The 13,917-nt window shown below is 34.2% G+C and overlaps 1 protein-coding gene across 1 annotated transcript; it reads left to right on the top strand.

The window, feature by feature from the left end:
* The first annotated feature begins 6,905 nt into the window (after window positions 1-6,905).
* Window positions 6,906-9,839, top strand: LOC107022409 (proline-rich extensin-like protein EPR1). Its single transcript, XM_015223028.2, has one exon. It carries the CDS (start codon window positions 6,906-6,908, stop codon window positions 9,669-9,671), a length of 2,766 nt encoding a protein of 921 aa, XP_015078514.1. The 3' UTR covers window positions 9,672-9,839.
* The last annotated feature ends 4,078 nt before the right edge of the window (window positions 9,840-13,917 follow it).

Raw genomic sequence — 13,917 nt, 5'->3', positions numbered from 1 at the left:
TAAATTCCTCATACAGATGTTCAGAAGTTTTTCCAAAAATGATATCATCCACATACACCTGAATGATGAGCAATTCTTGATCTCTTTTTATAAAACACAATGTATTGTCAATTTTTCTCCTCTTGAAGCCATTCTTCAGTAAACACTTTGACCTTTCATACCAAGGTCTAGGTGTCTGCTTCAGCCCATACACATCATTGTTGAGTTTGAACACATGATTTGGCAAATTTGTATCCTCAACTTCATTCCTACTTGCTTCATGGTTCTGGAATTTTAATAGCTCCAGCAATTCTCATCATCATTCATATCAGCAGTCTCAGACTTTAGCTTGAGAAACGCAGTCCACATGAATCTTGAGTAGTCATCCACAACCACCAAAATGTACTTTTTCTCGCTTTGACTATGGATCTTCACTGTTCACACAAGTCCATCTGTATTAACTCAAGAACCCTTGAAGAACTACTTGTTTCTTTGATTTAAATGAATCTGATTTGTTTCCCTTTGACATATGCATCACACACTTTACTCTCACTGAATTTTATCTTTGGCAGACCATGGACCAGGTCCCTGGAAACCAATTTGTTCAGTAGAGAAGAATTCACATGACCTAGTCTCATGTGCTGAAAGTTAGCACTTTCACTTTGAGCACTTAGGCATGTCAGATCATCTCCATGAGTTATTTCTAGTTCTGCCGCATACATGTTTTTCCTTCTTCTGGCAGTCAAAATTGCCCTATTTTTGCCATTGCCAAAAATTGACACCTCATCCTTGAAGTGGCTTGAGTGAAAGGAAGTTTTTGGTATTTACAGTCATGTGCTTTGAGCAGCCACTATCCATGTACCAACATGTGCTTCTACTTCCTTCACTCACCTGCAATAACATTAGTTTTTAGATTTGGGAACCCACTTCAATCTGAGTTCCCAATAAGCTGACAAAGGTGTAATGAGAGTGTTTTTTGCCCAGTATGGCAACTTTGTCTTCTTCAAGTTTGAGACCCTACGAACTCGAGTAGGTGCTCTGTTTCTAGCAGTTTCTTGTCTAGGATTTTTACTAGTAGGACCAGGTCCCCTTAGCTGAGTCCTTTTCTGCTTAGAATAGATAGAGAAATTTTCTTGTGAAGCTTTCCAGGTAGGACAATCTCCTTTCAGATGGCCGTTTCGACCACAGTGAAGACACAACAAATTATTTAAGACAAACACATATTTGCTATGGGGGTTGTAAGGAGGAGTAATGTTCAAACTTCCTAACCCCGTTTTGTTATAATTGCTTTGACTTGTAACATTAGACAGAAGTTTGGTTGAGCTGGTCCATTTTAAGGATACTTAAAGTTCCTCTTTAAGACGGACCATGTCCCTCTCCATCTGATCATTTCTTTCCAGGGCTAAGGCAAGTATGGTTTCAGCCTTGTTTAAGTTTCTTTCTAACTCTGCCTGCAGATTAGTAGCTTCCCCCTTCCTTTTACCAGATTTCTCAATCATCAAATCCAGTTGCTCCTTAAATTCCAATTTTTCGAATTCAAGAACCATCACTTGTTCCTCAAGAACAGACATCTGAACTACCATTACTTCCTTTTCTTTATTTAGACCATCAAGACTACTGTTCATAGAGTCCCTTTTAGTATTTAATTCTATAACAGAGTCAATCAAGACATTTGCTAACCTTCTCAACCGTTTAATAGAGTACATATTCAAGTTTTTCTTAAAGTCAAGAAGAGTTACCTTATCTTCATCATCGTCCTCATCTGACTTAGCCATGAGAGCAAACATCCCATTGAATACGTTAGCCTCGTCCTGAATCACCAACATTTATGCATCTTTGGGACAATCTGAATCTCCTGACTCGCTTAAAGAGTCTCCCCATGCAGCAAGAGCTTTCTTCACTACATAGTCAGCTGCAACTTTTCTGGCACTTTTGTCAGGTACCAGGTCCCTTCATTTGTCCTTTTCACCTCCTGGACTTTGATACTCCTTTTTTTCAGCTTTGAACACCGAACAGTCCCTTATAAAGTGCGCAGCCTTTCCACATTTGTGACACGAGTCACTAGCAGTTACAGCTCAAGGAGGGTTCCCTCCTTTTCTAAACCTTCTGTTTTTTCTTATGATCTTCTAAATCTCTTGGTAAGATAGTCCATATCATCTTCTTCACTAGACACTTCTCCAGGAGTAAACTTGAGTACTAGAGACTTGTCTTTCTTGGCCTCCTTCTTTGAGAGGTCTTGACTTCTATCATTTCATGTGTCTTGAGATTTCCAATAAGAGCATCCATCGTCAGAACTTTCATATCCTTGGCTTCAGTGATAGCATATACTTTGCTTTCCCATGAGTTAGGAAGAATTTGAAGAACTTTCCTAACTTGCTTGCTAGTACTGATTGGCTCTCCAAGACTTCGTAGCTCATTGGTTATGGAGGAAATTTTAGTATACATGTCATGAATAGTTTCCCCTTCCTTCATTCTGAAATTTTCATATTGAGAAGTGAGCATATTCACATTTGATTCCTTCACCTGCTCAGTACCTTCATGAGCAGTCTTGAGACAATCCCAGATCTCTTTTGCTGATTCACAGGCAGAAATACAATTATATTCTTCATCACCTATACCACAAACCAACACCTTCTTAGCCTTGTAGCCTTTCTCAATCTTCTTTCCATCCACTTCGTTGTATTGTTGACGAATCTTTGGAACAACTCTAGTTGTCTCACCGTCCTTTACTTCAGAGGTTGGCATAAAAGGCCCATCCAATACAATGTCCCATAACTCACTGTCCTCAGCCATAAGATAGTCATGCATTCTTGTTTTCCACCAACTATAGAAATGGCCATTGAAACGTGGCGGTCGAGTTGATGATTGCCCTTCTTCTAGGTCAAGTGGAGCAGCCATTCTGATACAGGAACCACTCTCTTGGTGTTAACCAGCTAGAGAGTACATGCTCTATTACCACTTGTTGAAAACGTGCGTCCACCAGCAGTTAACGGACCAGGTCCCTTGATACAGCTCGAAGTAAGAACAAATAGTAAGTAACAACAGAAAACAGCACAAAAAATTTACGTGGAAACTTCCTTGCTCAAGGGAGTAAAACCACGACCTGTCACACAAGATTTTCAACCATTTTCACTAATCTTCACAAGCAAAAGTGAAACCCGATTACAATAACGTGAGAAAAAGCTATTAATCTCACAACCAAGCAATAACTCTATTGCTTGAAGAGCCTAAGCGGATTTCACTCTGCCCACTAAGTTATCACCTCTAGACAATTTAGGATTCAACTAAGCAACACGCAGATTGCCCACTAAATCACCACACTTCGGATAACTTAGGAGTTTTGCTAAGCAACACACAAGACTGCCCACTAAATCAGTTGGACTCAACTGATTTAGGATTTTTACACCAAACAACTATTTGATTCCTTTATAGATAGAGGAATAGATTTACAATTTACGTGCAGCAGAAATAATCCTAAGACAACTAAGCTTCCAGCTCTTTCAGATTTGAGTTGACCTTTTACAATCCTTTTTTTTTTGGAATCCCCAGGTAAACCCACAACCTCTGCTATATCCTCTATCTTTTGAGTGAATATTTTGATGTAATCTGCTCACAGGAGATTTAAAATGCACTAGACAAGCCCCATGCGATGAGCTCATGACTGAGTCGCAAATGAAGGCTAAATTTGATTTGGTAGATGTCCCAAAAGGCAGCTTTATCTCTTTTCTTCGGGAAGGAAGATTAGACTCATTGTATGATTTTGGACGATTTTCACCATGTAATATGGCTAACTTGGAGACTATCACATCCAGTGTTTTCTTCTCTATCTTTTTTGATGTTCACAGCTGAAACGACAAGTAAATGAATTCATAAATTGAGATTTCCTAGTGTTGTGTCTATTTATAAATTGAGATAACTATTTGTGAAACTTAAATACATTGTGAAATACAAATAAATAGGGAGACTTGCAAATCTTGCAGAAGAAAAATTAAATACAATATTGTTTAGTTGATTACTTATTTGGATTAAGAATGAGAATGCATGTCTATGACTCTATGCTATGTGTATCGAACTAGGACAATAAAAGAACTTGAAGACTATCACATCCTGTGTTTTCTTCGATTTCTTTTTTGATATTCATAGCTGAAACCCTAAGAGAGTCCGTGTAGTCATACAGTTTAATAAGTCGCAGTGTTGAAATATCTGCAAAGCTCGAAGGGATCTCCTTGTAGAAGTAACCACTTCTTATAGACAGCTCCTCAAGCACAGGAAATGATTCCTCTGATGCTTTCCATTCTTCCATCCTCACAAAGTGTAATTCCAAGTATTTGAGTGCAGGGAACTCGACATTTGTGACGTCCAAACAAGAGTTCTCTGATTTCCATGATAAAAGTCCCCCTCTAATGAGAGACTTTGAAGCTTCTTCAATCTTGTAATATTTAGTCATTTCTTTTGTTAAGAAACAACCGCCAATGCACAAATCCCTAATATTTGAAGCGAAGACACAGTAGCTATCCCAACCAACTGAATCGAAGAATCCTCAAGGGCTTATGATCAGATTAAGAGATTGAAGATGAGTATGAGTATGAACTTCCGCTGATGGAAACAAAGGGCAACTAGTTAAAGCTTCAACACGGAGGCTAAGTTCTTCAAGATTCGCAAATCTCCACCAGAACCTTGGATTCAGATCATCCACAGATATACGATGAGTGTGAAATGTCTTCAAGTTCTCTAGCATAGTTGTTGAACATTGTTCAAAAATTTCTTTATCATCGTCATCCCATACAAAAGAAAGTTCGTCTACATCCAAATGCCTCCGCGTCTTCATTTTCCAAATAGTTGCAGGAGATGTCCTTAATATATTAGATGAACAAACCACTAGAGTTTGAAGATCCAAAAGGTGAGATATCAACTTGAAATCAAAATTTACAACAGAAATTTCAAGGTACCTCAAGCGAGTCAGGGATTGTAATGCGTAGGCCAAGAACTTGGCAAATCCTCATAAGGAAAATGCAACACCTGAACAAGTTTTAACTTAACAAGTAAAGGTAAAAGGGTTGAGATTTGGATGAGCAATAAATTCCAAGGATCTAGAACATTCACCAAAACACTTTGTACTTTCCTTAGACTCAAGCATTGGAATCTTATCAAACTGATATTCTCAATGATCTAATTGTTTAACAAGATCATCATGAATATAAACGCATAACCGTGAATTCATAAAACATAAATGCTGATATGGATTGTATGGCACTGTTAGCTGTATAAAATTTTCTTCTTTAAGCTTTTTCAAGCAAAACTCATGCACTACATCATGAAGTATGCACCTTCCTATGTCACCATTGATTTTCTTTTTAGAGACCATTACAAGGCTTCTATTAAGTAGATCTTTCAAGCAAACTCTAGATGCTTCCTCCATGTTCACTGTTTGAACATTCAATACAAACTTTTCAGCCATCGCAGATCATCCACTGGAATCTTATGGTCCTCTGAAAACAGTCCCATTTATAGAAATTTCGATCAAAGTTCAGATTTATCAAGTTGAATATTTGTTCCATATATGCACTTCAATAGAGTGTTGTGTTTGTTATACTGATTGATATCATTTTTTCAACTCTCTAAAAATGTGACAAATATTTCAAGTGTAGTTATATCTTTCTTAAGTCATTTCTGTGGATTGTGCTAGTCTTTTTTTTTTCTCATTAGGTGTCAGATATTTATTTTTAGAGATGGATATAGGATTTACATTTTGTTGGTTCAATTTTTAAGATTCTTAATACTGAACCTATTTAATTTTATACTAGAAGTATGAGTTCAAGCTTATTATTTATTGCGATTTTCGTGATCACTTTACCCATAAACTTCACAACAAAATTACTAAGTTAAGATGAATTTAATTTTTCGTGTTGCATTTGCTCTTGCCTGCTTTATCACCCTGCAACTCATGATTTGTGCAATCAAAGGTGACTCCATTTTCGAAGCTCAAATTTAAGAATTCTAATTAAGGATTAATAAATACTTATTCCCCACCATGTCTCTACAACAATAATATATTGATGATCGACATCTTGTTGGTAAGTAGTCTTACTGTCACTATTGTTCCATACAAAGCCTAATTTTGTTTCGAGTTATAATCAACTTTTTATTTCTTTAACTGGGACATCCCAATGCTCCCAAAAGTTATCATATTTTACTAAAATATGGAATATTATTTTGTCGATAGTTGATTAATACTTTTAAGTATATTCATATAATGTAATTTTTTCTCCATCAAATTAAATTATCAATAATTATTTTAATATTTTTAGTAATAATATTAATACTTAAATAAAGTTAACATCCAAACGCGGTATTCAATCAAACAATGCCTTATAAAATAATAGACTAAGGAAGTTTATATGTTTATTTTTAAAGATATGTGGTGAAAAGTGTAATGATTTTAGTTATTAAGAAATCAATGTTGTCATTCTTATCATGATAGAGTTATATGCATGTTAAGTTCAATTATGTTTGATTATGATATGATGTGTCTTTCTTATACCCACTTTTATTTAAATTTTATCCTGAGAGAAAGGCTAGGAAGAAAGAAAGGACATAATTAAAGACATAATGATTGATAATTTAAAGATAATTAGTAAATAGTTTAACAATTATTTGCTTCCTTAATAATCTCATTTAAGCTAGAAAATTTGAGCATTCCTTCATTCTAGCGATATTCAAGATACTATAATCTTGCTATCATAATACAAATTCTAGATACTATAATATTGGCAGATAAATAGGACAACTAACCTATCAAGTATTGAAATCCTCCCTTTTACATGCCTTTAAAAATCTATATATAGCTAAATGGAAAACAATTGAAATATCAAAATTTTATTTTCTTTTACCACATTTTTCTTTAAGTTTCTTGCATCAGCACAAAAATGGCTTGGCATTACAACTTTTCCTCCATCTTATTGTTTGCTTTTATCTACTTTATGCATGACGACATGATAACTACTATAACGGCACGTCGCCTTCTTCAGACCCCTAGTTTTTCAGCACCCGCTAATCCTAGTTTTTCAACATCCGCTGTCCCAAGTTTCTCGACGCCCACTACCCCTAGTTTCTCAATGCCTGCTACCCCAAGTTTCTCCAATTCCCCCGGTCTTTCAAAGCCTGAGAACCCTAGTTTTTCTAAACCTGAAACACCTAGTTTCTCAAAGCCAGAGAATCCTAGTTTCTCTAAACCTGGAACACCAAGGTTCTCAAAGCCCGAGACTCCTAGTTTCTCAAATTCCAAAATTTCTAGTTTTACAAAACCCGAGACCCCTAGTTTCTCAACGCCAACTACCCTAAGTTTCTCCAGTTCACCTAGTCTTTCAAAGCCTGAGGCCCCTAGTCTTGCAAAGCCTGACGTCCTTAGTTTTTCAAAACCTGAAATACCTAGTTTCTCAAAACCTGAAACACCTAGTTTCTCAAAGTCTAAGTCACCTAGCTTTTCAAAACCTGAAACCCCTACTTTCTCAAAACCAGAGATTCCTACTTTTTCAAAGCCTGAGACTCCTAGTTTCTCAAAGCCAGAAACTCCTAGTTTCTCAAACCCTAAGACACCTAGTTTCTCAAATCCTGAGACACCTAGTTTTTCCAAACCTGAAATCCCTAGTTTCTCAAAACCTGAGGCTCCTAGTTTCTCAAAGTCAGAAACTCCTAGTTTCTCAAAGCCTGAGACACCTGTCTCAAAGCTTGAGACACCTAGTTTTTTAAAACCTGAGACCCCTACTTTTTCAAAGCCCGAGACCCCTAGTTTTTCAAAACCTGAGACTCCTAGTTTCTCAAAGCCTGAGACTCCTAGTTTTTCAAAACATGATACCCCTAGTTCTCCAAAGCCTGAGACTCCTACTTTTTCCAAGCCTGAAACTCTTATTTTCTCAAAGACCAAGACTCCAAGTTTCTCTGAGCCCAAGACCCCTGGTTCACCAAAATCTGAGAATCCTACCTTCTCAAAGCCTGAGAACCCTAGTTTTTCAATGACCAAGACTCCTACTTCCCCAAAGCCCGATACCCCTACTTTATCGAAGCCTGAGACTCCTACTTTCTCTAAGCCTAAGACTCCTACTTTCTCAAAACCTGAGATTCCAAGTTTTTCAAAATCCGAGACCCCTACATCTACAAAACCCAAGATTTCTAGTTTTTCAAAGCCTGAGAAACCTAATTCCCTAAAGCTAGAGACCCCTGATTCTCAAAAGCTCGAGACCCCTAGTTTTTCAAAGCCTAAAACCCCTAGTTTCTCAAAATCTGAAACTCCTACTTTTTCAAAGCCTGGGACTCTGAGTTCCCCAAAGTTAGATACTCCTACTTATTTAAAGCCAGAAATTCCAAGTTCTTCGAAGCCTGAGACCCCTAGTTTCACAAAGCTCGAGACTCCTAGTTTCTCAAAGCCTGAGACTTCAAGCTCCGCAAAATCTGAGACTCCCAGTTTTTCAAAACCCGACACTCCGAGTTCCCCAAAGTCTGAGACCCCTACTTTCACAAAGCCTGAAATGGCAAGTTCTCCAAGCCCCAAGACACAAGATTCCCCAAAGCCTGAGACCCCTAGTTTCTCAAAGCCTGAGACACCTAGCTTTTCAAAGCCTAAGACTCCTAGTTTCTCAAAGCCTAATACTCCAAATTCCTCGAAGCCTAAGGCACCAAGTTCCCCAAAGCCCGAGATGTCAAGTTTCTCAAAGCCCAAGGCTCCTAGTTTATCAAAACCTGACACTCCAAGTTCTCCAAGTCCCTCAAGTTCCCTAAAGCCTGAAACTCCTAGTTTTTCAAAGTCCGAGACTCCAAGTTCCCCGAAGCTCGAGACCCCTAGTTTCTCAAAGACCGAGACTCCTAGTTTTTCAAAGCCCGAGATTCCAACTTCTCCTAAGCACGAGATTCCTAGTTTCTCAAAGCCCAAGACTTCAAGTTCCCCGAATCCCAAGACTCCTATTTTTTCAAAACCTGAGACGCCAAGCTCCCTAAATCTCGAGACACCAAGTTCTACAAAGTCCGATACTCCAAGTTCCCCAAAGCCCGCGACCCCAAGCTCCCAAAAGCCCGAGACGCCAAGTTCCCCAAAGCCCGAGACACCAAGATCTCCAAAGCCCGAGACGCCAAGTTCCGCAAAGTTCGAGATGCTAAGCTCCCCAAAGCCCGAGACTCCAAGTTCCCCAAAGACTGAGACCCCAAGTTCCCCAAAGCCTGAGACGCCAAGCTTTCCAAAACCCGAGATGTCAAGCTCCCCAAAGCATGACACCTCAAGTTTCGAGACTCCAAGTTTTCCAAAATCCGAAACTCCTAGTTCTCAAAAGCCCGACACACCAAGTTCTTCAAATTTCGAGATGCCAAGTTCGCCGAAGCATGAGACCCCAAGTTCTCCAAATTTTAAGACTCCTAGTTTCTCAGAGCCAGATATACCTGGTTTCTTAAAACCCAAAACCTCTAATTCTTCAAAGCTTGATATTCCAGTAGCCCCAGCAGCAGCCCCAGAATCTGAAACTCCAACTGTTTCTTGGCCTGAAAAACCAAGTGTACCAAACCGTAAGCTACCAACTACCCCAAATTCAGAGATCCCAACATTTACAAAGCATGAATTACCCGTTATTTTAGAATTTGAGGTTCCAAGTGTATTAAAGACAGAAATACCAAAACCTTCTAAACAAACATTGTCAACTTCTCCCTAAGTAACTATGGTGTTATTCATGTGTCATGACTTGTATTGGCTAGCTAACAGAGTATTAGATCGCATATAAATGAGTTGAAAATGGGTTAGATGCGAATAGATAAATTTTTGACTTGTCATGTGAATAAAAATGAGTTGAATGATGGATGATTTTTGTATCCACATATTATTTACTCATAAATTGTACAAAAATGAAATTTGCTATCAAATAAAGTGAAACACTTTTTTCTGTAATTTTATTTTTTGATAAGCCAACTTACATTGTTTTTCACTCTGTCGTTAGATGTTTATTTTTTCTTAATCAACATATGTAGATTCTATGATTGATCTATTTTACCACATATTATTAGTCGGACATGATCTCTCTTTCTGCTAAATCGTCATTGTTTATCGACTGAAGCATTTCCCATCAAATTTCGAAAGCATGGACATGATTAATGAAGTGTGCGCTACGTTGGTTACATAATATATATTTTCCACTTTCGCTCTTATGTATTCAATATCAAGTATTATTATAGTCCTCTCTATTTTGTCTCATCATGTTAAGAAGACTGGAAGTGCCTATGAAGCTCCTGTAATTGCTTTAGTTGTTGCAATTTCTCAAATATTGTCTTTCAAGTTAGTGTTGGTTATTTTTAATGCTATTGAACTTGCACTTTTTTCTTAAAAAATACTTTAATTTGGACAATGATAGAAATTACAGAGTATGTTCTTTCATTACAACATTCACAAATCATAAGTTTTAAAATATCATCTCATTTTCACTAATCAAATTTGATAGATTTCATCTTTTAAAGAGAAAATGTTTGCAAAGACTAAAAAATAGGTTTCAATAAATATAAGAGTACAAAATATATAGAGAAATAACTTCAATCAATTCACTCGGAATACATGGGAGGTTCACACAAGTCATAATGTATCAAGCTTGTGTCCCGCAAATTCTTTCCCCTACTAAAACTCTCAAAGCCCTTAAGACTACACTGTGAATGCGAATAAAGTTAAAAGGAACATGCATCTATTTATAAAGTCCTAAACTTTTTCCTACCAGAAAAAAGAATAGACAATCCACACCTTTTCCTAAAAGAAAAACATATGTATGGTAAGAAACTCAGGCAGACATACCCAACAGAAAAGAGGGAACCTTTCTAGTATGAAGCATTAACATAACTCATACAACATTGGTGGTTAGAAATATATATTTTATTTTTTGGAATATATTGCAGTACTATCCAAACTTTGTGGCATACTAACCATGTAATAATATTGAAACAATTACCTGCCCGTCTTTTGCTTTTGTGTGACTATAATTTGTAGCATTGGTCTATTTTAATGTACTAGTTTCTGGGTACGCGCCACGCGCGTGTGGCCATATAAATAAAAATATTTTTGTGAAGATTGTATATCAACAATATTTTTAAGTTATATTATGTGTTATAAAATAGAAAATACAAATTACATGTTCTTAAAATTGATAAGCATCCTATATGGTGTTTTTGTTTCTAAGATCCAAAATCCAAAAAACTATACAACTACAATATTTAAATGAATTAATAAGTGAAATGTTATGTGCGTTAATGATGTGTAAAATCAGTAACATATAGAAATCTTTTACCGTAAAATTAATGTTGTGCGTTGCACATATTAAGCCCTAGCAAGAAAATTAAATAATAAGTGTCATGAGTGTATTCTTCAATCTTCACTAAGAAATTTCTTTGACGAATCCAATAACATTTATAGCTGAAATTCTTGGACAAATCCAACAACGTTCATAGCGTATTTTAATGGCCTTTAACTTTGACATTGATTGAGAAAAAACTGCTCAGAGAAATGATATACTCTTCTTTAGAGCCCATAAAAATGGAGAGAGGACTTGAGGAAAATGAAAACTATTCTTGGCTTTATATAATACTTTCACTTTAATGATTAATTAGTCTCTTTAGCTTCTTTTCATGTATTTATCATTAAAAATAACATATATTAATATATTAACTATGAGATTCATTGTATTGAAATCTACAACTTTTAAAATTCTAGCAATGTAAAGGTAATTGCTTCTATATTTTAGTTAATGTGCAACTTAAATCTCTACCTATTTGCTCTCATTAACTAACATTTGTCTCTTCATTTTCTTAACGTTTAGATTATTTAATTTTCATAACTCTTCAAATATTCTCAATTCATTAATAGTAAAAAAAGTTTACTGCTTAATATTTTTTAAAAATAAAATAATCAAATATGAATATAACATTTTTATTTAGTATAGGGATAAAATGGTAATTCAACTTTACATCTTGAAGCTTCCCACTTATAATATAATATGATATACATTTAAATATGGTAGTGTCTCGTGTTGATAATGTGTAATAAAATTATATAAACAAGAAGAAGAATAAAGTAGGGAAAAGGAAAACACTTTTATTTATAAGAGACACCTAACTTGGTAGGATTCCTAACCATATCGACTCCACATAATTAGACATTCACTATAATACAAATATGTTCATAACAATTTTAGTTTAACTTTTATTATTATTATTATTATTATTATTATTATTATTATTATTATTATTATATATATATATATATTATTATTATTTTGTTTTTTTTTTATTGAAAAAATTGATGATCTAGCCGAATTATAATTGGTCACGTGTCAAAAATGGTTTTGCGAAATCACCATTAAAAAATAATGGCATGAATGAGCTTTTTCTATAACGGTAATGGCATAAATGAGCCAAACTTTTAAATAATGGCATAAATGAGCCTTTTCTAAAAGTTCGATGACATATTTGAGCCTTTTCCCTAAAAAATAAAATTGTACAGTTATTTTAACTGTTTACTTGTTTTTAAATTTAAAGTATATCAATTTTTTCCTTCTAGATAAATAAATTACTGAAATTTATTAAAGTATTTATTATTAAATTAAAAATTAATAACTAAAACATTTCATTTAAAACTTACATGAGTTGTATGATAAAATAACAAATTTAAAAGTACATTGTTTTGATTTTTAATTTTAAAACTAAAGGATAAATGTTTACCGTTTCAACTTTGCCATTTTTTTTAGAAAAAAATAAAATAAAAATCTCTTACATCTAAATTAAAATTAATAACCACCCCAGTCATTGTTCCCATTTTCTGTAATATTATAGATAAAACAAAATAAAAAAAGTATTTAAAAATATTTTACATAAATTCAAATAATTAAGGAACAGTTATTGTAAACTGTAAAAGAGTTTTTTTAGGTTTATATTTTTATTTATGTTCATCTTTTTTCTTTATTTTTTAGATTATCGAAATAACAAATGTCTCTTAAGGGCAGAAATAGTATAACATTACCCCCTCCGTCCAGTAATGTTTGTTATGATTTCTATTTTTAGAGTCAAAATTATAAAAATTTTGATAAATATTTTAAGATGTATTTTTTCATCATATTAATATGCAAAAAATTGTAATTTATAGTACTTTTCATATGGTTTTAGAATATCTAATTTTTTGTTTAAAATATCAAATTAATGTAATCTAATTACCTTTAAAAATTAATTAAATTTACTTTCAATAAGCGTAACATGACAAATAATTCTGAACGAATGGAGTAATTTTGTGCTAAATAGTCATGTTGATGTAGAAGACAATACATAAAGGTCAAACTTCTCCTTTTTATCTGTACTTTATTCAAAAAGTTTGTCATTTTTGCAAATTCTATGCTTAACTAAAGTTTTGAAAGCATAACTAATCAATGGTAAATTTTATGTTTAAAGAAGATATGTTGATAAAGACAATTTTCTTTTAGGAAATATTTTCAAACAATATTAAGATAATTACGGATATAAAAAAAGCATGGACAAACAAACTATACTTCTTCAAGTTTTTTTTTTAAAAAAAAGAACAAAGTTGAGGATTCATCTATTAATTATTTATGACTAATTTATTTTGTCAAATATTTTTTTAAAGCCATTATTTATCTTATGGTGATTAAATTAATTAATTAATTAATTAATTTATAATTATTATTATCCTAACCGCAATGAAATACCTTCAATCATCAGGTGAACTTTTGAAACTAACTAAAAGATGTACATAACAAATAAGAAATGAATTAAAATTTAGTCTTGACATTATTATCTTTCTTGCTTGACTGCAAATTAAAAAATTAATGAAAACAAAAGTTAACTACTCATTAACTTTCCATTTCTATTTTATCTAAAAAAAAAAAAAGAAGTTAAAGTCAATAAAACGTTAATATA

Source organism: Solanum pennellii, chromosome 6, assembly GCF_001406875.1.
Source record: "Solanum pennellii chromosome 6, SPENNV200".
NCBI classification, from domain to species: Eukaryota; Viridiplantae; Streptophyta; class Magnoliopsida; order Solanales; family Solanaceae; genus Solanum; species Solanum pennellii.
The sequence above is the reverse complement of the archived record's forward strand: the minus strand, read 5'-3'. Positions and strand labels throughout refer to the sequence as shown.